The 25,874-nt window shown below is 33.7% G+C and overlaps 2 protein-coding genes across 2 annotated transcripts in view; one reads left to right on the top strand and one right to left on the bottom strand.

The window, feature by feature from the left end:
• Nucleotides 1–25,874, top strand: part of LOC126891934 (LIM homeobox transcription factor 1-alpha) — a 366,239-nt gene that overhangs the window by 11,094 nt on the left and 329,271 nt on the right. The window lies entirely within an intron of this gene.
• LOC126891937 (uncharacterized) lies at nt 12,566–14,428 on the bottom strand. Its single transcript, XM_050661285.1, has 2 exons — nt 14,290–14,428; nt 12,566–14,206 (listed from the first exon to the last, which is right to left on the bottom strand). The coding sequence occupies exon 2, from the start codon at nt 14,073–14,075 to the stop codon at nt 13,077–13,079; it is 999 nt and encodes a 332-aa protein (XP_050517242.1). The 5' UTR covers nt 14,076–14,206; nt 14,290–14,428; the 3' UTR covers nt 12,566–13,076.

Genomic DNA, 25,874 nt, shown 5'->3' with positions numbered 1-25,874 from the left:
TAAAAAAAATGTTTCAAGTAAAATTTGTGTCTTAATAAAAAACGAAGAAAAAACGTTTACTAAACTTAAATCCAACAATTAGAACTCAAGATACTGTAAAATAAGTGCACAATGCAAATTGCAAATTGCAAAATAAGTATTTTTCGAAACATTATCGATAGTAACTCAGCTTCTACGCATGCAAACGAGCCTTAGAAGGTCTCATTTTAAAAATTAATTAATAGGCTTCCAAAAAAAGTTTGTTAAATTACTTTATTTTCATTTGTTTTAAAGTTATACCCGTTTGAAGTTATAATTTTCTTTAAAAAATTGTACAATAATTTGTTTATAAGGGTTTCAATTTCAAACAAATTTGAGCTATAAACATTTATACGTTGATTAAAAATAATGGTAGAGGAACTCAAAAAGGAACATTTTGAGCTTACTAAAATGTTCGTAAGTTTATTTTTGGTCAAGATATCGATATTTTAATAGCGCGCTCTGAGGCGCAAGATCGGCCTACAGCGTAATCACTCTATCGATATCTTGGCCAAATATAAACCTACGAACACTTTCCAAAGCTCAAAATATTCCTTTTGAGTTCTTCTATTATTAATGTTAATTAAAGTTTTAATGTTTATTGCTCTAAATTACTAAAAACCGTTATAAACAAATTAATGTACAAATTTTTTAAGAAAATTATAACTTCAAATGAGTATATCTTCAAAACAAATGAAGATAAAGTAATTTGACAAACTTTGTTTGGAAGTCTATTAATTAAGCTTTAAAATGAGACATTTAAAATTGAACAGCTCATTTGCATGCGTAGAAGCCGAGTTACGATCGATAAAGCGTCGAAATATACTTACTTGACTGTGAGCTGATCTTGCGCCTCATAGCGCGCCATTAAAATATCGATATCTTGGCCAAAAATAAACTTACGAACATTTTCAAAGCTCAAATTGTTCCCTTTGAGTTTTTCTATAATTATTGTGAATTAAAGTATAAATGTTTATAGCTCAAATTTGCTTGAAACTCTTATAAACAAATTAATGTACAATTTTTTAAAGAAAATTATAACTTAAAAAACGGGTATAACTTTAAAACAAATGAAGATAAAGTAATCTAACAAACTTTGTTTGGAAGCCTATTAATTAAGTTTTAAAATGATACCTTCTAAGGCTCATTTGCATGCGTAGAAGCCGAGTTACGATCGATAAAACTTCGAAAAATACTTATTTTGCAATTAGTAATTTGCATTGTGCACTAATTTTACAATATCTTGAGTTCTAATTGTTGGATTTAAGTTTAATAAACGTTTTTTTCTTCGTTTTTTATTAAGGAACAAATTTTATTTAAAACATTTTTTTTATCTCTTTTAGTTTATGAGCCAGAGCCTTATAAACCACTTTATTGACCACTCGGATCGAAATCCACCCTCGAAATTGTAATCAGCATCCAAAAATCCATAAGAAACCGTTGAGTTTGTCCATCAGAATTGAAAGTGATACGGTGGCCGCTCTGGCGCCTAGACTACCATAGTCGCTCAGCGTTTGCGATTGTGTATGCTCTCGGACCAGTTACCAACGATCGACGTTAGCGGCTCCAGTGACAGCCGCTTCAGTAAAAACGGCTCCGTAACAGACTACACTAGCAGTACACCGCGATCTTCGCTCAGTGGTGATCGTTCAGCGATGAACGCAACAGACGCTCCAGTAAAAACGTACCTTTAAAAATCACAAAATATGTTTTATTTTTTAATTGTTGCCCAATACGCATTTATCTATAAAAGTTGTGAAAATATGCAAATCCGTATGTATGCAAGTCAATGTATTATTATCAGAACCCTATTAATGAACTTATCTACTACTATTAGATTAAATTAGATTATTTGAGGTCGTTAAGGCTATGGAGCCTCTCAGCACTTCGACCTATAAAGATCTTTTGTGCATACCTTAATCTAGTTAAACTCTAGGATGCCAATACTTCTGATGAAGTTGATTAGCATCCTAGGTGACTTGTTTCCTATGTCAGAGGGCGTTAGGGTGACCTCTTCTAGGAATTTTAATCGTTTGCAGAACAGCGCTACGCAATTGCATATAATGTGTTCTGCCGTTTCTTTTTCGTTGTCACAGAAACGACAGTTCTCTGATTCACTATCTGATTTGCCCATTTTTTTGAGATGATATCTCAGAGGGCAGTGACCAGTGAGAAGGCCAGTGACCATTTTAATATATTTTTTACTCATTTCGAGAAGGCGGTTTGTTGCACTAGGCGACACCTTTATGAGCCTTTTCTGCTTGCCTTTGTCCTGGTGTCTTGGACCAGTATGGTTGTAGTTGATCGAGTTCCCAGGTCCGGAGTTCCTCTCTGATGTTGCTTTTTGGTAGTCCACAGAAGGGTTCTGGACCTTGGAATGGGGTATTGGCCCCTTCTTTTGCGAGGCTATCAGCTTCATCATTTCCTGCAATTCCCTTGTGACCTGGCACCCACATCAAAGTTACTTTGTTGCGTTCCGCCAGCTTCTTAAGGGATTGTTTTTACATTCCCAAACCAACTTTGACTCACAAGTAAATTACTTTAGAGCTTTTAAGGCAGCTTGGTTGTCTGATAAAATGAAGACTTTTGCCCTACGAGTGTCTCGGTTGAGACATTCTTGGCCACTAATCTGTATGGCATGTATTTCTGCCTGAAAGATAGTTAGGGCGTTTCCAAGAGATTTGGATAGCCTGAAATTCGGCCCAGTAACTCCCACTCCTGCCCTTTCATCTATCTTAGATCCATCCGTATACCGTAAGAGTGAACCTTCCTCCAGTTTCGGTTCAACTGTTTCATCCATTTGGTGGTTTTTTATGTCCACTTCAAATGGTGTTTCAAAGTCGAATTTGACTAGCATGACGTATGTCGGCTTATCCTTAGAATTCAAAGGAATTTCTTCCAAGATTTTAAGATGGCTCACTAGATCGCCAGGTTTCATTATTTGTGTCTATCGCAGCTTTAAGGCGGTAGTTACTGCCTCCCTCCTTATGCAGAACTGCAGGGGAGGAAGGTTCAGCATCGCCTCTAAGGCTGCCGTGGGGCATGTTTTTCTTTTTGCCTCTGTGATTCCCAGACAAGCTAGCCGCTGCACTTTTTGCAGCTTGGCATTAGCTGTTGTTTGTTGTGTTTTTGGCCACCATACGAGTGATGCGTATGTGACCATCGGCCTAATAATCGTTTTATATGTGCAGAGAGTCATTTTCGGTTTTAACGAGACTACTATAGTCTGTTTTTAAACCAAGAGGACTAATTCAAATTTCCTGCGCCGTAAATCTTGTTTGTAATTGGTCCAACCTCAGGCAAGTTTACTCCAGTGTTATCAAATTTGACATTTATAAAATTTTGACACTATTGGCATTTCATAGGTTAATTAAGTTATATCAGCGATTTTTTGTATTTTCGGCGTTATTCCTTTAATTTTTAGATTTTTAGTCTGTTTTTATATAAAAAACAGTCGTTTTTAGAACTCTTTAGCGACATATTACTGCAGGGGCGTAACAGAGGCCCCCGCAGCATGAAGCTTGCGGGGGTCCCCAATCGCTTAGGAGCCCCATCTTGTCATCTGATATGTAAAAATCTGTTATTGTTATATTATTTTACGTTGTGTGTTTAAAATTAAGAACGTAAATTTCTAAATAGACGTATTTGCCAAGTGAATCATCTCATAATATCTAGAAACTTAATCCCTTCCGGCCTACCGAAATTTTATGGTAACGACAATAAACTATAATGTTTTGTACGTGACTATTGAAAGATTTGAGAATTGCAATTTGCAAAAATGTGTTTTCTCTTTAATCTTTACCTACGTTTAGTATTTCGATACAATTATCCAGAGACCCCGCAGCATGAAGCCCCAATATGTCAAGGGCCCCATCTTGTTGTCTAATATATTATTATGTAAAAAATGTGTTTTTATATTATTTGCATACATACGTTTTTTAAGCAGTGCAGTATTGAAAATAAAGTTGTCCATCCGAATTAATAAAATTGTAGATAATATATTCGCTGATAGTAGATAGTGCACGAAGAAAGTTGTTCATCTCATAGAATAATACTAATGTAAATGATGTAATCATTTAGTAATTTTGGTTATATTTTATTCTATACCTACCAATAAAGATGAAAAATGTAAGTCGTCATAAACAATGCATGAATACACCAACAGCTCAGTAAATGACAGTTTTGGAGTGAAATTATCAGCGTCACGACGGACGTATTTGCTTGACAATTTGGATTTAGGTTCTAGTTACACTCCACTTCAAAGTTGGATTTATGCCGTTGGTTGCTTTTACTTTGGGGGGTGATACCGCTAATTGGGGTGAAAAACATACGTTTAAAATAAGTCCGGAAATGTATAAATTGACTAATTATAAGCAACTTTTGTTCTTCTATAGAGTTTCTTTATCTATGCTAATACTTTCCAAGCCATTTGCGAGTGAAAATGTTTATTAAAAAAAAACAACGTTTTCAGACGGGTTTTTCGCAAATAACTCAAAAATAAGTATTTATCGAATTAAATATTAGTCATCGAAAAAATATTTGTAGCAAAAATGTAGCTTATAAGATTCAGAAAATGGTGTACTTATTCATGAAGTCTATCGACACAGTAAAAGCACAGTTGAAGCTCATGAAAAATTATTCTTATTTGTCCAATTCCAAATGTAATATTTCAACCTGAAATAACCAAAAAATGAAGCCATTTTCGGGAAAAACTCTTAAAACTTTTTTTAAATGTTAAAAAAGCTTTATTTTTTTTAAATTTTTGTATGTTTCTAGCACCAAAACTGTACTAGTTAAGCTCAAAATAAAGTTGGCCCCTTTTTTGGTAAAAAGAATCGTGAAAATCTGCCCCTATTTCGCACCCCAAATAAAATTTATAATTAGCGCTTTACCATTTACTTTAAATATTTATTGTTTATATGATCTGTAAGTTTGACCGGTTAGAAGTTCTTATTTTTGAAAAAATTTAAAAGTTTCTTTATTTTGTAAAAATGCCTTTTTTTTTCAAAATAACTTAAAAAGTATTAGTGATAGGAAAAATCTCAAAGAGTAAAGAAATGTAGGTCTTGCTTTTATTAATATTTTGGTTTTATTTTGTTTTTCTGTAAGACAAAAATTGGTTAAGACATGGCTGTTTAAAATTTGCATATACTCTTGATTAGTGACTCGTTCAAGCCCTTAAACTAGAACCCTTTTAAAAATAAGCACTTTGGACCGGTGAAACTTACAGGTCGTATAAAAATGTTAGGTAACTTGTAAGGCGATAATGATTACGTTCATTTGGGGTACCTACTAAATAGGGGGGGGGGGGGGGAGATTTTTACAATTTTTTACCAAAAAATGGGATTAACTGTATTTTGAGTGTAACTGGCTTAGTTTTGATGCTAGAAACTTTTGTAAAAAATAAAGCTTCTTTTAAACACTTAAAAGTTCTAATGAGTTTCCCCGAACAGTATTTCATTTTTTGGTTATTTCACGGTGAAATATTTGATTTTGAATTTGACGAATAAGAAAAAATTTTCATGAGCTACAAGTTTTCTTTTACTGAGTCGATAGACTTCATTTTTATTTCACTTTTTTTATAAGCTAGATACATTTTTGCTGACAATATTCTTTTCGATCGAATACTTACTCTTTGAACTATTTGGGAAAAATCGCCTAAAACGTGTTTTTTTTGTTGAGCAATAAACATTTTTACTCATAAATAACTCGAAATGTCTTGAGTTGACCACTTCGGTGGTGACACCGAAAATTACAAGGTATCGCCATATTTTACGTTGATTTACTGGGCTGTAACACATATAGGTATTTGTTACACATGTCGCATTGAATAATTTTTTAAAGGGGGCCCCATTTCCAATTTTGCGGGGGGGCCTCGACGGAGTTTGTTACGCCACTGCATATTAGTATAATATAATATTTATTATGGATTACCGTCAAATGCCGATATGATCAACCAAAAAAGAAGATGTATTTGGTGATATTTCTAGTGACTTTCTTGGGTGTGAATTTGGCTTTTTAGTTTACTCCTCTTGGTTTAAAAACAAAGTTTAAATAACTTTGATATTTAGATCTAGATCCAAAATATTCTCAAGCATATTCCGCCTTATTTACTACGAGTTTTTACATAGGAGTAAAAAATATATATTCAATCTGGTACCCTCACCTCCAGCTTTGCCTTTCATAGAGCCGCTAGCGAATAATCGGATACGAGGGGGATTATCGTGACGAAGTGAAGCATGATTAATCGATTCATATAGCATAACAGACGAAGGGACTCTGTTGTTATTGCGGGACATAAATAAAGCCGATTGGGTCTACAGGTGATATTCGGGGCCACTAGTGGCACATTGCTGGAAACCAGGCTAGGAGATCCTTTTATGAAATTTTTGGCTATATTTTTGGGGCACACGACGCGGTGAAGTGCTGACGGTTGTGGCGCGGCTGATTTATTTATTATGGCAAATAAAAAACGTAGCTGAGTCGGGAAAAATTTTTCAATAAAATAAAATAAAATGGATGGGTATGGAATAGAAATAGCTGGATCTATAAAATATGCACTAATTTTTAAAGGAACTTTTACTTCTTAATTTGGAAAAAAGATAATAAATTTTTAAATATTTTTAAAGAAAAAACTCTTATTGTTAAGAAAGTTTAGAGGTATATAAATTTTTTTTTGGCAATTTTAGTTGTTTTTCACCACTGCAGACTACGTCTTTTAAAAGATGCATTTTAATTTGAGGTACACTTTTTTGCCTTCCCCCTATTTTTGTGTTTTCAATCCTAATGAGTTAATTTAGGGACAAATAAAACCAAGTATAACGTAAGCAAATACATTCCTAAATTTGATATGAAGGTAATGAGCTTGTCAGAAAATCACATGGGGAGAAACCTTGTACCTACCATGTAAATGTACCCCACCCCTACCATATATGGACTCTTAATACAGGGGAGTTAATTAGAAACCTCGAAATCGTCAGATTAAGATAAGGTAAGTTAAGTACATGTAGAACTGTGTATATTTCAAAAATATGATGATTTGAGCTGGGCGTAAGGGAATGGGTAAGTTTCACAAAAAAAGCAATTCGCGAAATGGACGTCAGGTCGAAAAACTAAAAAATAAGTGTTCGATATTTTTCAAAAATCTATCGAATGACACCAAACACGACCCCGACGTAGGTGGGGTGGGGGGTACTTTGCAGGTACTTTGAATATATTTTATTAATAAAAATTTTAATAAATATTTCTCAAAATTTGTACAGTGGAACCTGGATAACTCGGATTAATCGGGACCGCGGCCGATCCGGGTTATCGAAAATCCGAGATAGCCGGAGAATATGGTAAAAATTAATAAAATAGGCTATACTTACAGATAAACTCCGTTAAAATTGAAATAACATGAAATATATTTATAAATATGCACAGTACCTACACATCAAAATTACTAAAAAAAAAAACACCAAACACAAACGTAAGCAAACGGAAGCGAACAATACAAGACACACGATACAGGCACAACGATGTAATGTTATTTAAGAACAGTGAAAACTAAAGACCATTGTTTATAAAAGAATTTTTTAAATAGTCTTTCCTAAACAATGCTAAGAAAGTTTGAAATAAAAAGGAATAGGTACTACAGACAGGTGCCTGTTGTTTTTACTATCGACTATCGTATAGTTCAAATTACACACATACACATCTCTCAAATATTACATACATTTTTATTGTTGAAAGGTTTGTCTGTTAATTAACTATTTTGATGGGAAATAAGCCACAATTAAATTGAAAAATAATTTTATTAACGTTTCGACGCCCAAATCGGGACGTTGTCAAAATACAAAATATTGAAAATCAAAATGTTTATCTGATGAAAATCGGTCCGGGTTAGCCGGACTTCCGGGTTATCGGGGGCCGACTTATCGGGGTTCCACTGTATTTACCTAAATATAAAACGACTTCTTAATTAAAATTATATTAAAATTATAACCATATTATCACCAAAGTATTATGATGTTAGAGCTCATTGTTCAATATTTGATGGGGTTTTTACGTATAAGAAATTGCAAGTGATACTTTTCTTTGAAAAGATTGGTAATTAGTAGTCACCTGAAATTTTATGATAATACAGGGTGTTTCATTGGGACAGTAACATACGTTAACTACAGAACGAGGACACTTAGGCGGTCTCAAAAATACCATACTTAATGGGTCTTACTCTATTAATAACAAAGATACTGAGTGTTTTATCTATTTTGCCATTTTCTTAATTGGTTCATAACTTTTTAACCACACTGTATATTTATTTTATATTTGGCACGCAAATATCGTTTAAGGTGTACAATAAATTAGTTTATTTACAATTGTAAAAAATCCAGGTCCGGATTAAAAAAAATTGGAAAAATATTCCAACCCAAAAACAACACCTTGTACATTAAATTTTTTTAAAATGGATTTTTCAGTTGGAAAGAGGATGAAAAACTAAATTTAGTGGTATACTTTAAATTTTTGGCAAAATGATTTTTCTGGTCAAATTTTGAATTTAAATTCTCAAATTATGTGAATTTCGAGAGCTCTAAGTAGAAAAAAATTGAAATACAGCTTACAACTTGTCAACCGCACTGTATATTCATTTTATATTTAACACACGAATATTCTTTTAGGTGTACAATCAATTAATTTATTTAAAAATAAAAAAATCCAGGTCCGGATTAAAAAATATTGTATAAATGTTCCGACCCAAAAAACACCCTGTATATTAAATTTTTTTAAAATGAATTTTGTATTTCCAAAGAAGATGAAAAACTAAATTTAATGGTATACTTTGAATTTTCGGCAAAATAATTTTTCTGCTAAAATTTTGAATTTGAATTCTGAAATTATGTGAATTGCGAAGCTCAAAGTAAAAAAAAATTAAAATATGATTTAATTTTAATTAATACCATTATTTAATCTAAATTGGTAAAATATTAACATTTTGACACATAACAGTAATTTTTGATGGTGGTAATTTTGAATAAGTACTTTAGTTTTGAATAGTTATGCTGCCAATTTTCTCTGTTTTGTTATAATTTTTAGATACTTTGTTGATTAAAGTGATGTATTCTTTATTGACTCTTTATTATTTATTCATTATTTAAAGATGAATATTCGCCATAAACTACTTGTCACAGATAATAAAAAAACACTGAAATGTTTTTATATTTTACCAATTTAGATTAAATAATGGTATTGGTTAAAATTAAGTCGCATTTTAATTTTTTTCTACTTAGAGCTTTCGCAATTGACATAATTTCAGAATTCAAATTCAAAATTTTATCAGAAAAATCATTTTGCCGAAAATTCAAAGTATACCACTAAATTTAGTTTTTCATCCTCTTTTCAAATGCAAAATCCATTTTAAAAAAATTTAATATACAGGGTGTTTTTTGGGTCGGAACACTTTTACAATATTTTTTAATCCAGACCTGGATTTTTTATAATTTTAAATAAAATAATTGATTGGACACCTGAAAGAATATTCGCGTGTTAAATATATAAGTGTAGTTTCATACTTCTTATTCGTGTAAGAGATAGCCGTATGAATTCATCTAAAAAAGAGTTTATTTACAATATGTACAATAAAGATGATAAACATTAATACAACAATACTAAAATAACTTAAAAATACAAACCTAAAAAAGAGAATCAAGAACATGCTATTTCTTACTCTGAGTTTTTTGACAACTGTCAAATAATTATTTACAAATGTCATTCAAACTAAAATTACACAGTCATGCCACCTAAAACTATAAATAACTTAAAATAACTAAATGTGGTTTTATTGAAAATAAACATAGTTTTATTTTTACATCCCCCCACCAACAGGTATGACAAACCATGAAAGTCTATGGTTGGTCACAAGGCAACAATTTTGAGATGTGAAAATAGTTCATATCGTTCCTTTTGTATCCGATATCTATTTCATATAAAGTATTTGAAATTTGTTTTTTTATATTTAGTTTGGATTTATTTTCTACATATGCCCAATCTCCTTCTTTAAATTCATGGAATTTACTATTTTTGTCATACAGCTTTTTATTATATTCATGATGTCGTACTGAATTTTTATAAGCTATTTGCTTATCTTTTGATACATTTCTTGTTTCACAAAGTTCCTCGGGAACAATCGGATCCGCTTTTCCAAAAAGCAAATATTCTGGGCTGTATCCGGTTACGGAATGATCTGTTCTATTATATTCATCTATACATTCTTCAGCTATTTTTGTCCATGCTCTACTTCTAGTTTCATTTAGTTTACATCTTATCCTATTAATTAATGTTTGATTAAGTCTTTCATTTAAACCATTCGAAAATGGGCAGTCTACTGCTGTAAAAACCAGTTGAATATTTAACTGTTTCATATTATTTCTAAATATTTTGGAATTAATTCCCGGATACTGATCTGTTAATAATGTTTTTATGGGGTGTTTATCTTGAATTTTAGAGATTAGTTTAATAAAATCACCTGTCATCTGATTTTTGGAAGTAACTGCAAATGCATATCTGGTAAAATGATCTACAAGTAAGTGGAGGTATTTTTTTGTTGAACGATTGCCAGCAAATCCTCCTATTGTATCTAGGGACATTATCTCGAAGGGTTCTTTTGCCGGACCTAATTGTGACAAGAGACCATATTTTGGACCTACTCTTGTTTTATTTTTACAGCAGATCTCGCATTTCTGGCAGATATCTTTTACCAGTAAATCCAAATTATTAATGTAGTAAAAATTCCTAATTTTGTTAATTACTTTACCAGCACAAATATGACCATAAAATTTGTGAATTTTTGTTATTAACTTCACTCCAAAATCTTTGGATAAAATTATTTTTTTCTGGTTCTTCCTTAATTTATAGAATACATCTTGGTTAAAAATTGTTCCTATCATTTTATCTATAGCTTGTCGATTATTATTCTGGTCTTGTTTTATCTCAGTTAATGTCACTAGGTTCACTGTTTTTATAAATGTTTCTGCATTTTCTATATTTTCCAAAACTGGGTTTCTAGAAAGGCAGTCTGCTTCTACATTTTCTTTTCCAGGTTCATATTTAATGTCGAAATCAAATTGTGAAAGAAAATGAGTCATATCTACTAATTCTTCATCTGGCCTTGTACGAAGTTCTCTTCCCTCAAGGGGCTTATGATCAGTAATAACGACAAATTTCTTTCCCATTAGCCAGTATTGCCAAAATTTTAATGCTTCTTTAATTGCCAGGCATTCTAAAAAAATTGCTTTTTTGTTTTTCTGATATTTGTTCAATTTTTTTGAAAAGTAAGCCACAGGTTTCATTTCTCCATCTTCTTGTTTTTGTTTGAGAACTGCACCAACTCCTAAAATACTAGCATCGGTATATATAATTGTAGGAGCATTTGGGTCAAAAATAGCGAGAATAGGTTCAGAGCACAGGATACTCTTTACCATATCAAAGGCTGTTTGGCAGCTTAAAGACCAGTGAAATTTAATATCTTTTCTAAGTAAATTATGTAATGGCTCTAATAACCTAGCCGAGTCTTTTATATATTTGTGGTAAAAATTTACTTTTCCCAAAAACTGTCGTATTTTTTTTCTGGTATCTGGTGCTGGAAAATTTCTGATCGATATTAAATTATCATGTAAAGGACGAACTGAATTGTTTCCCACAATGTGCCCCAAATATTTTACCTCTTCTCTTGCAAAATTACATTTTAGAAGTTTGAGCCTAAATCCCTCTTCAAGAATGGCTTCCATGAGTCTTTCGATGTGCTCTAAGTGTTCTTCAAATGATACTGAAAATATTAAAATATCATCTATGTAATTTATACAAAATGGATTTAAATTATGTTTTCTGATAATATTACTTAAAATCCTTTGAAATATTGCTGGTGATGTTTTAAGCCCAAAAGGTAAGCATTTCCATTGCCAATGACCATCTTGTGTAACAAAAGCTGTCTTATATTTATCTTTATTCCGAACTGGAATACACCAAAAAGCAGAATTTATATCTAAAGTAGTAAAGAATTTAGCATTCCTTGTTTTGGTCAAAATCTCGTCAATTAATGGAAAAGGTTGTGGTTCGGGAACAATTAATTTGTTTAATTCACGAAAATCAATGCATAATCTTGTTTTAGATCCTTCATCTTTTTTAAGAGCCAATGTAACAGGTGCTGCAAAGGGCGAAGATGATTCTTCTATTAAATTTGCTTTTAACAATTGTCCAATTTGAAATTCTATCTCTTTTTGGTCCTCTATTGAGCATCTATATGGCTTCTTTGCGACAAATTTATGTTCTAAAAGTTTAATTTGAGCTTCATTATTTTGAACTTGCCCAATATCAAATTTATGTTTTGCAAAAATATTGTCATATTTATTTAGTAATATTTCTATTTTACTTTTCTGTTCTGGCTGTAAATGTTCTAATTTTGCTTCAAAAAGCTCTGTGGGAATTCCTTCATTAAAGTTTATTGAATATTCTGTCAAATTAACATTGTGATTAAACTTTTCAATCTTCTCTTCAATATCTAGATCTAATCTTTGATAAATTTCTAAATCAAAATCTTGTTTCATTTGAAAATTCAAAATAGAATCCAATCCAAGTAGAATATCATACTCGAAATATTCATCATTAATTACAAAAAGATTAACATTTTTCTCAATTTTATTAATTTTCATTTTTGCAATTAGTTTTCCTGTAAAATTTGTTCTGCCATTTATCGTTTTAAACATATTCCTATCTTCATGAATAACTAATCCCAACTTACCTGCTACCTTCGAATTCAGAAGAGTAACATTTGAACCTGGGTCATAGATTCCACATAATTCTCTATTATTTAGGAATACTTTTAATTTGATCAATGGCAGCAAATTCAGTTTTTTTGGTCGGTTACCGTTTCATTTAATGTCTCCTGTATAGCAATATTATTAACATATTGAATATCATTTGATTTGTTTTCTTGTATTGTCCTTCTATCTTTTTGCTTTAAACGACACATTGCCTCTGGATGAAACCTCCCAGGGAATCCTTTTTTATCACAATATTGACAACTATTTTTTTCTTTTGGTATTATTGTATTTAATTTGGTAGGTATTTGTACAAAATTTGGGTTTGTCTCCGATTTTTTTTTTGCTTATAACTGAACTCTCCAACTTTCGTAACTCACCTATCAATTTTTCCATTGTTGTAACCTCAGCTCTATTAATATTATTTTGTATATGAATTGGCAAATTTGTCACAATTAAATCGATTAATATATCAATAGGAAAATCATTTTTGATATTTAGCAATAAATTTTCTTTGCGAAATGCATAATCAACAAGACTACCACCTACATACTTAAAAGAATAAGCTTTTCTATGATTATCCCAACCTGTTTGACAAAAACTATCTAAAAAATTAACTTTCCATACCTCAAAACTGTTATCTAAGCCTAATGTTATTATTTTTGATTCAAACCATTCCTTTGCTATTCCATCAAGAAACAGACGTAGAATCAAAATCTTGTCTTTATCAGCATCCACCTCACATCGCGAACATTCTGATTCGAAGGTCTTGAGCCATGAATTCATTGGAACATTTTTACCATCAAAATTTCGAAGTACGAAATCATCTTTTATTTTTTTGTAATTTTTCTTTTCAACTTTAGGTATACTAGTATCACCAAGTTTCTGGAGCAACTCGACTAATGGTGGAGATTGTTCAATCGCTTCTTTCTTCTCATACACTGGTAATAAGGTCTGTTGTAGGTACTCATTTTGATAAACCACATCACCATCTGAATCAAAATAAATCACTTTCAAATTATCATCTAATAAAATGGTACATGTTCTAAAGCATCCTCTTGATTTCATGGATGCTAAAACATTTTTTACTTTTTTCAGACGAAATAGTTCAGAATGATAATCTTGAAGTTGCTTTTCAGCAGGCATTTCATAATAGAAAGGTGACTGTGTTGGCTGCAACCACTTAAATTTACATACATTCTTCTTACTATCAGTACTGCTTGCTTCTATAGCAATACAAATTTTCATTGATGTAATATTCATCCTTAATTTGTACAAATAACGGTTTGAAAATCTATTTTTATCACTATTTTGGCTTGGTCAGCTTAAGTTCTTGATTTATAAGTGTAGTTTCATACTTCTTATTCGTGTAAGAGATAGCCGTATGAATTCATCTAAAAAAGAGTTTATTTACAATATGTACAATAAAGATGATAAACATTAATACAACAATACTAAAATAACTAAAAATACAAACCTAAAAAAGAGAATCAAGAACATGCTATTTCTTACTCTGAGTTTTTTGACAACTGTCAAATAATTATTTACAAATGTCATTCAAACTAAAATTACACAGTCATGCCACCTAAAACTATAAATAACTTAAAATAACTAAATGTGGTTTTATTGAAAATTTTTTGCTCAATTAGAAATCCAACGAAATCAATTAATTTGTGGTCATCTGATTGAATACAACCAATAAAACCAACATTATACTGAAAACAGATCCCATGGGCTGTTTTCACTCAATCATGTAGCTATGGATACCTACATTTCGTTTCATTTCGATTTTGACATTTCAAATATTCAATATTTCAAAATGTCACGATTTGGTTGTAATAGTGATGAGAATATTAATGAAATTATCGAATCAAATATACCAAAGAATAGATACTGTTTACAGTAAAAAATTTGTATGAAAAGCGTTTATGGACTTTTGCAATGATAGAAAATATGAATTAGATGGAAATCGGACGGTGGAAGAATTGGCGTCGATTTTAAAGGATTGGGCTGTGAACATGAGAAGAAAAGATGGTACAGAGTTTAAAGAACCTACTGTCAAAACCATGTGGAACCTAACAAGTAAGCTTTTACAAGAAAAGTATTATAAGGAAATGAAAGTTATTATTGGCCCATTTATAATAGATCGACCGCGGTCAGTTGGTTGGCCAAAAGTGGTGTTCAAGAGCAAGAGCTTATAAAAATTACGGGGCATAACAATCCCAACTCAATAAAACCGTACTTGAACATTGACGAAGAACATCATAATAAAATTATTAACAGCATGCGTAGTGGAAATACATATTCATCAGTTATAGAAACTAACATGTCTGGATCTTCATTAAATTTTTCTAATTGTTCCTTTGTTAATTGCACATTTAAATAAATTGTTTCTGCTCTGTATTTTTTTTTCATAACCAGCAAAAAATTTTCTATCCGAATAACCCTCGAACATTGATAAATACTCAAAAATTTTTTAACAACTTTCTCAAGCTTGTTGCTTACAGGCAACAGACCTCCGCCTACGGCGTCGGTCTGTTTCCAAGCAACAAGCTTTCGAAATCTGTTATAAAATTTTTTCGAACAATTATCAATGTCCTTGGGTTATTACTACTGAAAATAAACATAGTTTTATTTTTACAAATATAAAATAAATATACAGTGCGGTTAACAAGTTGTAAGTTGTATTTAATTTTTTTTCTACTTAGTGCTCTCGCAATTCACATACATAATTTCAGAATTCAAATTCAAAATTTGACCAGAAAAATCATTTTGCCGAAAATTCAAAGTATACCACTAAATTTAGTTTTTCATCCTCTTTTCAACTAAAAAATCCATTTAAAAAAATTTAATATACAGAATGTTTTTTGGGGTCGGAACATTTTTACAATATTTTTTAATCCAGACCTGGATTTTTTATAATTGTAAATAAAATAATTGATTGGACACCTAAAAGAATATTCGCGTGTTAAATATAAAATAAATATACAGTGCGGTTAACAAGTTGTAAGTTGTATTTAATTTTTTTTTCTACTTAGAGCTCTCGCAATTCACATAATTTCAGAATTCAAATTCAAAATTTGACCAGAAAAATCATTTTGATGAAAATTCAAAGTATACCACTAAATTTAGTTTTTCATCCTCTTTTCAACTAAAAAATCCATTTTAAAAAAATTAATGTACAGGGTGTTGTTTTTGGGTCGGAACATTTTTCTAATATTTTTAATCCGGGCCTGGATTTTTTACATTTGTAAATAAATTAATTTATTGTACACCTTAAAGGATATTGGCGTTCCAAATATAAAATAAATATACGGTGTGGTTAAAAAGTTATGAACCAAATAAGAAAATGGCAAAATAGGTAAAACACCCAGTATCTCTCTTATTAATGGAGTAAGACCTTAAGAGAGTCATAGTTACGACCGCACCAGGGGGGCTTGGGGGGGATGGTAATCCCCCCCAAAACCAAAAGAGGCTTTTGATCCCGTAAGGACCCCCGTAAACGTTCGAAAGTCTTTGTGGAGACAGTTGCGGCCTCCTCCCGTACTCGCAACTTGCCCGCAATACCGACCACTCCTCCCCGGGAATCCGTTACACCATTCCTCGTCGCTAAATGCCGTGGCAAGTGCTCCAAGTGGCGGGAACTGGAGTGCGGCGCTACGCCTTGGATGGCCTTTCCAGGAGGAACTATGGACTATGTACAGACGATCTTCCGGTCTGTGAGCGGCACCGTCGCACGCGTCCCTCGTTAGAAGGACGCACCTGCGCGTCAGTGTGGGATTAGAAGTCGATGGAAGCCAAGGAGACCCATCAACCCCTGCCCTACTAAGGATGTCGTGTCAACACAAATGGATAACGAGACATCCCCCCCCAGGTGGTGAAGTCTGGGGTCTCCCCGATACGGAGTCTTCAGCAAACACCCATTTGGGAGGAAAGGTGCACGCCGAGAGTGTCTCCGCATCAGGAGAAGAAACTGTCCTATCATGCGAGACTACTGCCCCTACGAGTCCGTCTCCAGTGAAGGGGCACGCTGGCCGAACACGTGGGGCTCCCCTTCCCCGTAGTACCTGTGTCGCTATTAGATGAAGTCCTATCCGGCAGAACAGGTCGACATCTTGGTGGAATGGTCCACCAGCATAGCACGTTTGACAGGATAACCGTTCCAGGAGCCTACTCCTGTACCACTCTCTCCACGCTTCTGGGTTTGCTATGTCCACGCTGGCCCTTGGATCCAGCGTTTAAGAACATGTGACCTAACCTATAAGCGTCAGTGGGGTTTGCATGTCGCCTAACCTGAGAGTCGCAGGGTATGCTAAAACGCCTTACCAGCGCCTCCAGGGTTTGCTGTTTGCCTAACCCAAAGTCACAGTAGGGTTTGTCGTTCCCGGACTGCGCCTAACCATTGGCGAGGTTATACAGAACGAAAGTAGAGTGGTCCCCCGTCAGGCTCGTCTCGGATACTAAGTACGTAGACCGTTGGTCAGTGCGACTAATGGCTCGTCTCGGATACTATCAGGCCCCTCCCGCCTGGCGACACCTCAAACGACGGCCACGTTACCCTTACTGCAAGCAGCAAGTGGATCGCGCCCTGCACTCGTTTCTACGAACTCGACACCTCAAACGACGGCCTAAGCACCTTTCGTTCAGGCCCATTTCTCGCCTCTTACGAGAGACAGGGCTGGCCCTGATGGTATTCTTTGGCATGTTCCCCTCAGTGTAGGCTGAGGGTACTACACCATATAGTTGGCCCCATCAGTGACCCATTAAGTATGGTATTTTTGAGACCGCCTAAGTGTCCTCTTTCTACAGTCAATGTATGTTACTTTCCCAATGAAACACTCTGTATAGAGTTGTGGTGCAAATCTCATCATTATTACTTTAGTTAGGTACGGTTGGTTTGAATGCTTTATTTCATGATGGAGAAATCTGAAATAAGTGATGAAGTCTATGTTTTTTATTGACAATTACAAGTATAACTTCCATAAATGCTGTATTTTTGCTAAGATTATTATTTTTTCGACAAAATACTTATTTTTTCAGTTATTTGAGACAAACCGCCAAAAAATAAAAATTTCTACTCGCTAATAACTCGAAAAGTATTAACATTAACTTAGTTAAAAAAAACTCTCTAGAACCAAAGTTGCTTAGAATTAGTCAATTTATCCATTTTTGGACTTATTTCAAAAGTATGATTTTTCACCCATGAGAAGGGGTGGCTTTCGTCCCCCAAGTAAAAGCAACCAACGGCACAAGTCTAATTTTTAAGTGAAGGGTAAGCAGAACCTAAAACGAAATTTTTATTGGGCTAAATCTAAATATAATCTAATTCCACTGTCTCATATATTTATAAAAATTTGTAACATCCAATACAATTTTATACAATTTCTATATAAAATACAAAAGTCACAGTAACAATTTTGCCGATATTAATTTTCCTAGAGCTTAATAGATAAACACTTAATCCGCTTAACAATGGGAGCGAACTAGGTTATGGTTTTCGGACCGAACTAGTATGTAATTAAGAGGGTTTTTTGACCATGGGAGCGAACTAGTGTGCCCTGTCTAGTATAATCATCATAATCATTATTTTAATGAACAGTATCAAATTCTTTATATTCAAAATAAAGACCTTAAGCCCAGTGCCGGATTAACCAATAGAATAACCAATTTGCTAAGGATAGCAAAGTAGGCAGTTGCCTAAGGGCCTCGGCCCCAAAGGGGGCCCCGCAGTGCCCAAAATGAAAAAATAATAATTAGATTTAAATAAAAATTATAAATCATATTATGTTGAAAAATTCAAATCGCGCAATACCATAAAAGTGATGATATTATGATATGGACAATGCATACTTTTGTTCACATAGAAAGCTTATGTTATGAGAACAGTACTGCCTATCAGTCTGCACGGTTTCTTAGAAAAGTAGTAAGAGCAAGAGCAACAAATGAGACATCGCCCCCTCGATACCCTCTCCTTCATTACCCATGCCTTTCGCTACATGTCAGGCAAATACAATGGTCTCCAGGTTCCTTTATCTAAGATTAACAAACTTGTAATTTACATTTTTTGTGCCCTGTGCCACACAGTCGCACACTCACTTTAGTTGGAGTAAGTGGTACTAAAAGTTGCGTTGGACCCGTTGGAGCAATATCGTATTTTGGATTTGTTCAATTCGTGATTACCTTTTTTCAGCCTCTACCCACCGTTGGGAGGCTCCAATCAAATGCTTAAATGAAACTCAACTAAGCGATTCCATTCACCACGATCTAAACCTTGTCCTTAAAAGAACAAGCAGCACTGGATGGACTGCACGGGCTGATGCAACAAGAGCTTTGTCTAAAACCTCTTCATAATCTTGCTAAAGACCCTAATCAGAAAGCTGAAACAGTTCATGAGTCTAAGTGTTTGTTGAAAGAAATGTCAAAACAGAAACATTTATAATGAATGAGTTTTGGGCAACAATTTTAGAACTTATCAACGCTGTCAGGAAATCATTACAGAGAGAAGAGATTGAACTTGAAACTGCAGCTCAGCTTCTAAAAATGACTTTTGGAGTTCTTAAAATCCCAAAGAGATCATTTTACTTACTACGAGCAGAACGTCTGCGATCTCCAATACTCTAAATACACCGACGAGAGTAAACAAACGCGAGCCAGAAAACTACATTTTGATGATGAAGATTCAAATGAAGTTTTTCTACAGGGTGGAGAAAATTTAAATGGCGAAACGAATTTACCAATTTTGGATAAGCTAATTATTGAGCTGAGTTGTCAGTAGACAGCGTACGAGCCAGTAACACAGTATTTGGTGTTTTGTGTGTTTTTCCAAGACCAAGTAATACTCAAATAAAGGAGTGTGCTTCAAAACTACATGAAAACTATACTGATGATATTGAAGCTGAAATTTAAGGTGAACTACTGCAGCTCAAATATTTTATAGTCCATCTTCAGGACTTATATCGAACACAATGTATTCCTGCTTCATAGTCTTTTTGGGTTATTTATGAGAACAAATTCGAATTGAAGTTTCGAAATTTGTCAGTAGCTTGTAAGGTTTATCTTACTCTGATGATTACAAATTCAACAGGCAAACGGTAATTTTCAAAAATGAAAATTATTAAAAACTGTCACGGTTCGACAGTGGCATAAAAATAGACTATCATTTCCCTAAATTATGGCTATTGAGAATGATATGCTCGAAAATTTGGAAGTTGAAGATATTTTAAGTAGTTTTGTTTCTATGAAACAAAGAAAAGTTGCTTTATAACAATTATAAGGCTTTAAGGTACTAGTACACTTTAGAAGACCAAAAATAAGCATTTTTTCAAGATTTTTTCCTCAGGACCTTTATTAAAAATGAACATAAAACTTTTTACACATTCATATCTAACTCTTGGAGAATACAAAAAATATATCTTTTTTCATTTATGCACTTACACTAATATTGTAGAGGGCGCCAAAGTCGAAGCCTCGGAAAAAGTAGTTCCGATGGCGGACAGTTAATCTCAGGATTGGTATCTCTGAAACAAAAAATTCGTACGGCATTTGAAAAAGGAAGGTTTCTTACGTGATAATTTACCACCGTTAGTGACAATTTCCGCAAGAAAAAGATTTTACGGAAATTGGAAAAAATTTTGTGAAAAAATCGCTCGTTTTTATTCAGTTTTTCATGGTTAAAAAATATTTATTGTTTATTTTTTGGTCAAATTGTGGTAAATTGTCACGTAAGAAACCTTCCTTTTTCAAATGTAGTGTGATTTTTTTGTTTCATATATCCCAATCCTGAGATTAACTGTCCGCCATCATTTTTCGAGGCCTCGAATTTTGCGCCCTCTACAATATTAGTGTACGAGCATAAATAAAAAAGATATATTTTTTGTACTATCTAAGAGTTAGTATGTTAACCATCCTCTTTACGTCTGTTTTATAGACTACAATAAGGCGTTTGATAAAGTAAAACATGATCGACTCATGGAAATCCTAAAAAATAAAAACCTAGATGAAAGAGATTTAAGACTAATAACACACCTCTATTACAATCAGCGAGCAATAGTAAGAATTGAAAAAGAAACATCTGAAGAAATGGAAATAAAGAGAGGAGTCAGGCAAGGCTGCATACTATCACCTCTATTATTTAACGCTTATTCTGAAGAGGTAATGCGAGAGGCTCTGGAAGATGAAACAGTCGGCATAAGAGTAAATGGAGTCTTAGTTAACAACATCAGATATGCAGATGATACAGTAATAATAGCCGATAGTTTACAAGACCTGCAAAGACTCATGAGTAAAATAGTAAGGTGTAGTAGGGAGTACGGACTCTCTCTCAATATCAAAAAGACGAAGTTTATGAAAATTAGTAAAAACAACCATAATACTAACGAAATCTTGATAGTAGAGGGCCAGCAGATCGAAAGAGTAAAAAAGTACACTTACCTAGGAACACTTATAACAGAAAATAATGACTACACTGCAGAAATAAAAGTCAGAATCGAAAAAGCACGTTCTAATTTTATAAAAATGAAAAAGGTCCTATGTAGCAAAGATTTAACATTAGCTCTTAAAGTACGCCTAACAAAATGTTACGTCTACAGTGTTCTATACTATGGAGTGGAATCATGGACGTTAAATGTAGAGACAATGAGACGACTTAACGCCTTTGAAATGTGGACCTATAGAAAAATTATGAGGGTTTCCTGGGTAGATAGAGTTACAAACAATGAAGTACTGAGAAGAATAGGTAAAGAAAAGGAAGTTGAACTTACAATTAAAGAAAAGAAGCTACAGTATCTCGGACATGTGATGCGGGGCGAGAAGTATGGCATCCTACGACTCATAATGCAAGGAAAGATAGATGGCAGAAGAAGCATCGGAAGAAGACGAATTTCATGGTTGAAGAACCTGAGAGAGTGGTTTGGATGCAGCTCGAAACAACTATTTAGAGCTACTGCCTCAAGAATTAAAATAGCTATGATGATTGCCAACCTCCGTAGCGGAGATGGCACCTGAAGAAGAAGAAGAGTTAGTTATTCATATGCAAAAAGTTTTACGTTCATTTTTAATAAAGGTTCTGAGAAAAAAATTCTTGAAAAAAATGATTATTTTTGGTGTTCTAAAGTGTACTAGTACCTTAAACTCAAGCTAAATTTATTTAATACATAATTGAATTTATTATTATATAATTATGTAATAAGTAATAGTATATTCTTAAACGAGCTTGTAATGATGGGTATTACTCACGATGACGAAGTTTGCTACACGAGCCGAAGGCGAGTGTCGTTATTCATCAGAGTGAGTAATAGCCATCACATGTGAGTAGAATAATGTACTTTTTCTACGACCTTCTTTTTTTTTCATTCTTAGAAAAAGTATCATACTTTAAAGTGAATCGTTCTTCTATTGATAACTATAACAAAACAATAACTAAAATAATTTTTTTATTGCAAAATTTAAGCAAAAGTATATAAATAAACAATTTCTTGACGATTTCTTTGTTTTATTTCTTCAAGCAACACGTTTTACAAAATGAAACAAAAATTTAAGTTTAAATCTACAAAATGTCCACTAATATATCAAACGAATACCATTCGGAGTGGAGGGGTTATCCGAGCTTTTGGAGGGAAAAGACAACAGTTTCTTAAGGGGGGGGGGGTATGGTTTGAAATATTTAATTTTTTTATTATTTCAGATAAAAGTGCATACTTTCAAGAATACTCTCTGAAAATTTCAGATTGATCGGAGTAAAATTACCAGAGATACAGGGTGTTGAATATCCCTACCTTCGACTCGCGTTGCCGCGGCTTCGCGCCAGCACGCTTGAGCGTAGTGAGAAACGTTAAACAGCTGTTCGCCTCCTCTTTTGTAGATTACTCCGCAATTCAAAAAACATATTCCAATGTTCATCACTTTACGATATGGCAGACAAATAAGAAGATGAAGATGCAGGTGTCAAAACTTTAAAACGCATTTTTCTCAAAACTGTTTTTTCAAATGCGGTGGACATTGTAACTGAAACACTACTTGACCTAGCTACCTGAAATTTTGCACAGATTTTCTTCAGACATTCCGTGAGGTAACAACGTCGAGACATTTTTCGTTTTGTGCTTATTTTTTGTTCAACAATATTAAATATGTTGCGTTTTTACAAAATTTTTATCAAAAATTTCGTATTTTTGACTTCTGAGTGATACCAAAAATTCAAAAATCATTAAAAATAAAAAAACTCGACGTTGGTACCATGGTACCTCGTGAAATTCATAAGCTAATTAAATCTTTTTGAATTTTTCGTTTCGTATGATTCAGTGATGAGTTCTGATGTCCACCGCAAAATCCTTTTTTTTGAGCTGCCTGCCAAAATTGGTCGCCAATGGCTCATTTTTCAATATTTTGGATTGAATTTTTTCTTAAACATTCTTTGAACTGTAGTTAATATGTTTATTTAATTTAAAAATAAAATAATTCTACCATAGCTTCTAAAAAAATTCACAAAAATGTGCTTGATATGTTGATTTCAAACCATACCCCCCTTAAGGGGCCTCCTATAGCTTGGGTTGTCTAGGGGACTCAATATTCTTAAAATTCGGGACTGCTTAAGCCATCTTTATTAGCATCTATGGAAATTAATAAATTAAAAAATACAGATATAATTCTGAATGACCAACTTGAAACAAACATCCCCACACTTTAACCTATTCAGTTAGAGACTTTAAAGTGCAGACACAATAAAAGACCTACATCACTTGAGAAAGGCACTCTGCCGGAACAGTTGTAGTGACATTAATTTCTAATACATTTTGTGGAAATATTAAAAACAAAATTTTTCAGTGTTTTATCCTTTTCCATACGATCATATTATCTTCCCGCTTGTTCTCAAACCCCTTAGAAAAACGTGTTTACGCGCCCTTCGCCCGGACCATTTGCTCTCCCCCACACTTGCTCGCGTAGTCTAATTGATAAAATATTCCAAATATGTTTACACGTCCCTGAGCGCAAAAAACGATTAGTTCTGCTTAGTTGTCTGCTTGAAATTTCACTTTCGATTTTGCAGAGGTACTGAACGGTATTCAATATTTGGGAGTTGGGCCTTTGAAGTTTGACGCTTGCTTCCAACGAGGGGAGTTTTTGCTGGGCTTATCTACTCTTTGCTGGGGTCGGAGCTCTGGAAGTAATTTAGATTTTTTTTTATTGGGACTGATGTATAATGTCTTTTTTCGAAAACATAAATAAAATAATTTTTCCCTTTTATGAATGGCTACACACTAGTTTTTTTATAAAAATCTTCTCATTTCGTCCGTTTTTTGGCTATATTCCGTGAAAATGTCATTTAAAAATATATATTTTTTTAAATGAAATAAAAATGTATACCAATAAAGAAAGGAAAAGCGGTAGGACCACATGATATTCCTGGGAAGGTATGGAGAGCATTGGGAGAGAAAGGAACAAGGTGGCTAACAGGTCTATTTAATAGAATTATGGAAGTTGGACAAATGCCAGACGAATGGACAAGCAGTATACTGGTACCTGTTTACAAAAACAAGGGAGATATACAACAATGTACAAACTACAGAACTATAAAACTGCTTAGCCACACCATGAAAATATGGGAAAGAGTAGATACGTGACGGATACGTGAAGAGACTGAAATATCCGAGAATCAATTTGGCTTTATGCAGGGCAGATTAACAACAGATGCAATTTTCATTATAAGGCAGTTGATGGAAAAATACAGGAGTAAAGAAACAAACGCTCATATGGTATTCATTGATCTTGAGAAAGCATATGATAGAGTTCCTCGAGAGATTCTGTGATGAGCACTCAATAAAAAAGGAGTCCCTGGTGAATATGTAAAGATTGTGAGGGATATGTATGAGGGAGTAACGACTAGTGTTAGGACAGGTGTGGGAGAGACTGATAAATTTCATGTGAAAGTAGGATTGCACCAAGGCTCTGTGCTTAGTCCGTATTTATTCTCATTAGTTTTGGACCAGATAACAGCGAAACTACAGGGTAACATTCCATGGTGCTTGATGTATGCTGATGATGTCGTGTTAGTAGGAAATAGTGAAAGAGACTTAGAACAAAAACTGGAACAGTGGAGGCAAGCTCTGGAGGAAAAAGGTTTAAAGCTTAGTAGGACAAAAACAGAGTATTTGGAATGTTCATTTAAAGATGGAGTTACTACAAATAAAATGGTATCTTTGGATGGTGAACTGATTGTAAAAAGCAATAGTTTTAAGTACCTGGGATCGGTATTACAGAGTAATGGAGAAATAGATGGAGATGCATGCAGTAGAATTAGAGCTGGATGGATGAAGTGGAAAGAAGCGAGTGGTGTGTTGTGTGACAGAAAAACTCCAATGAAGCTGAAGGGAAAATTCTATAAAACAGCCATAAGACCGGCTATGATGTACGGAACTGAATGTTGGGCAGTGAAGAAGAAAGAGGAACAACGAATGCATGTGGCGGAAATGAGAATACTTAGATGGATGGGTAGTGTGACAAAGAACGATAAAATTAGAAATGAGTATATTAGGGGAAGTCTAGGTGTGCCATCAATTGATGCCAAAATGAGAGAGCATAGGTTAAGATGGTTTGGTCATGTTCAACGTCGAGACGTTAATCACCCAATACGAAGAATAGCTGAAGTGCAGATTCCTGGAAGGAGTAGGAGAGGAAGACCAAAGAAGACCTGGGGGAGACGATAAGGCAGGACATGTTGGTAAAGGGGATTGGCATTGATATGACCCAAGATAGAATTGTGTGGAGAAATGCAATTAGGGGAGCCGACCCCGCATAGGTATAAGGCAAAGAGAACGATGATGAAAAATGTATACCATTCTTATTCATTTTATATTGGTTTTACTCCTTTGAGTAACTAGGTCCATTTTCCGTTGGAATTTACCAGCTGAACAGACGGGGTCGTGAGTTGTAAGTTTTTTGAATTACCTCTTGTCTTCTTCGCTTCAGCATCTATCTGGCTTGCAATTTTTAGAACCCATAGGGGTGTTACCGGGAAAATGGACCAATAAATTTTCATTTAAATATATTTTAGAAATATTTTTAATATTT

Source organism: Diabrotica virgifera, chromosome 9 (assembly GCF_917563875.1).
Source record: "Diabrotica virgifera virgifera chromosome 9, PGI_DIABVI_V3a".
Taxonomy (NCBI): Eukaryota; Metazoa; Arthropoda; class Insecta; order Coleoptera; family Chrysomelidae; genus Diabrotica; species Diabrotica virgifera.
The sequence above is the reverse complement of the archived record's forward strand: the minus strand, read 5'-3'. Positions and strand labels throughout refer to the sequence as shown.

What these genes read in the sequence shown, in the direction of transcription:
- LOC126891937 (XM_050661285.1), bottom strand. Translation starts at nt 14,075, where the DNA reads ATGAATATTACATCAATGAAAATTTGTATTGCTATAGAAGCAAGCAGT.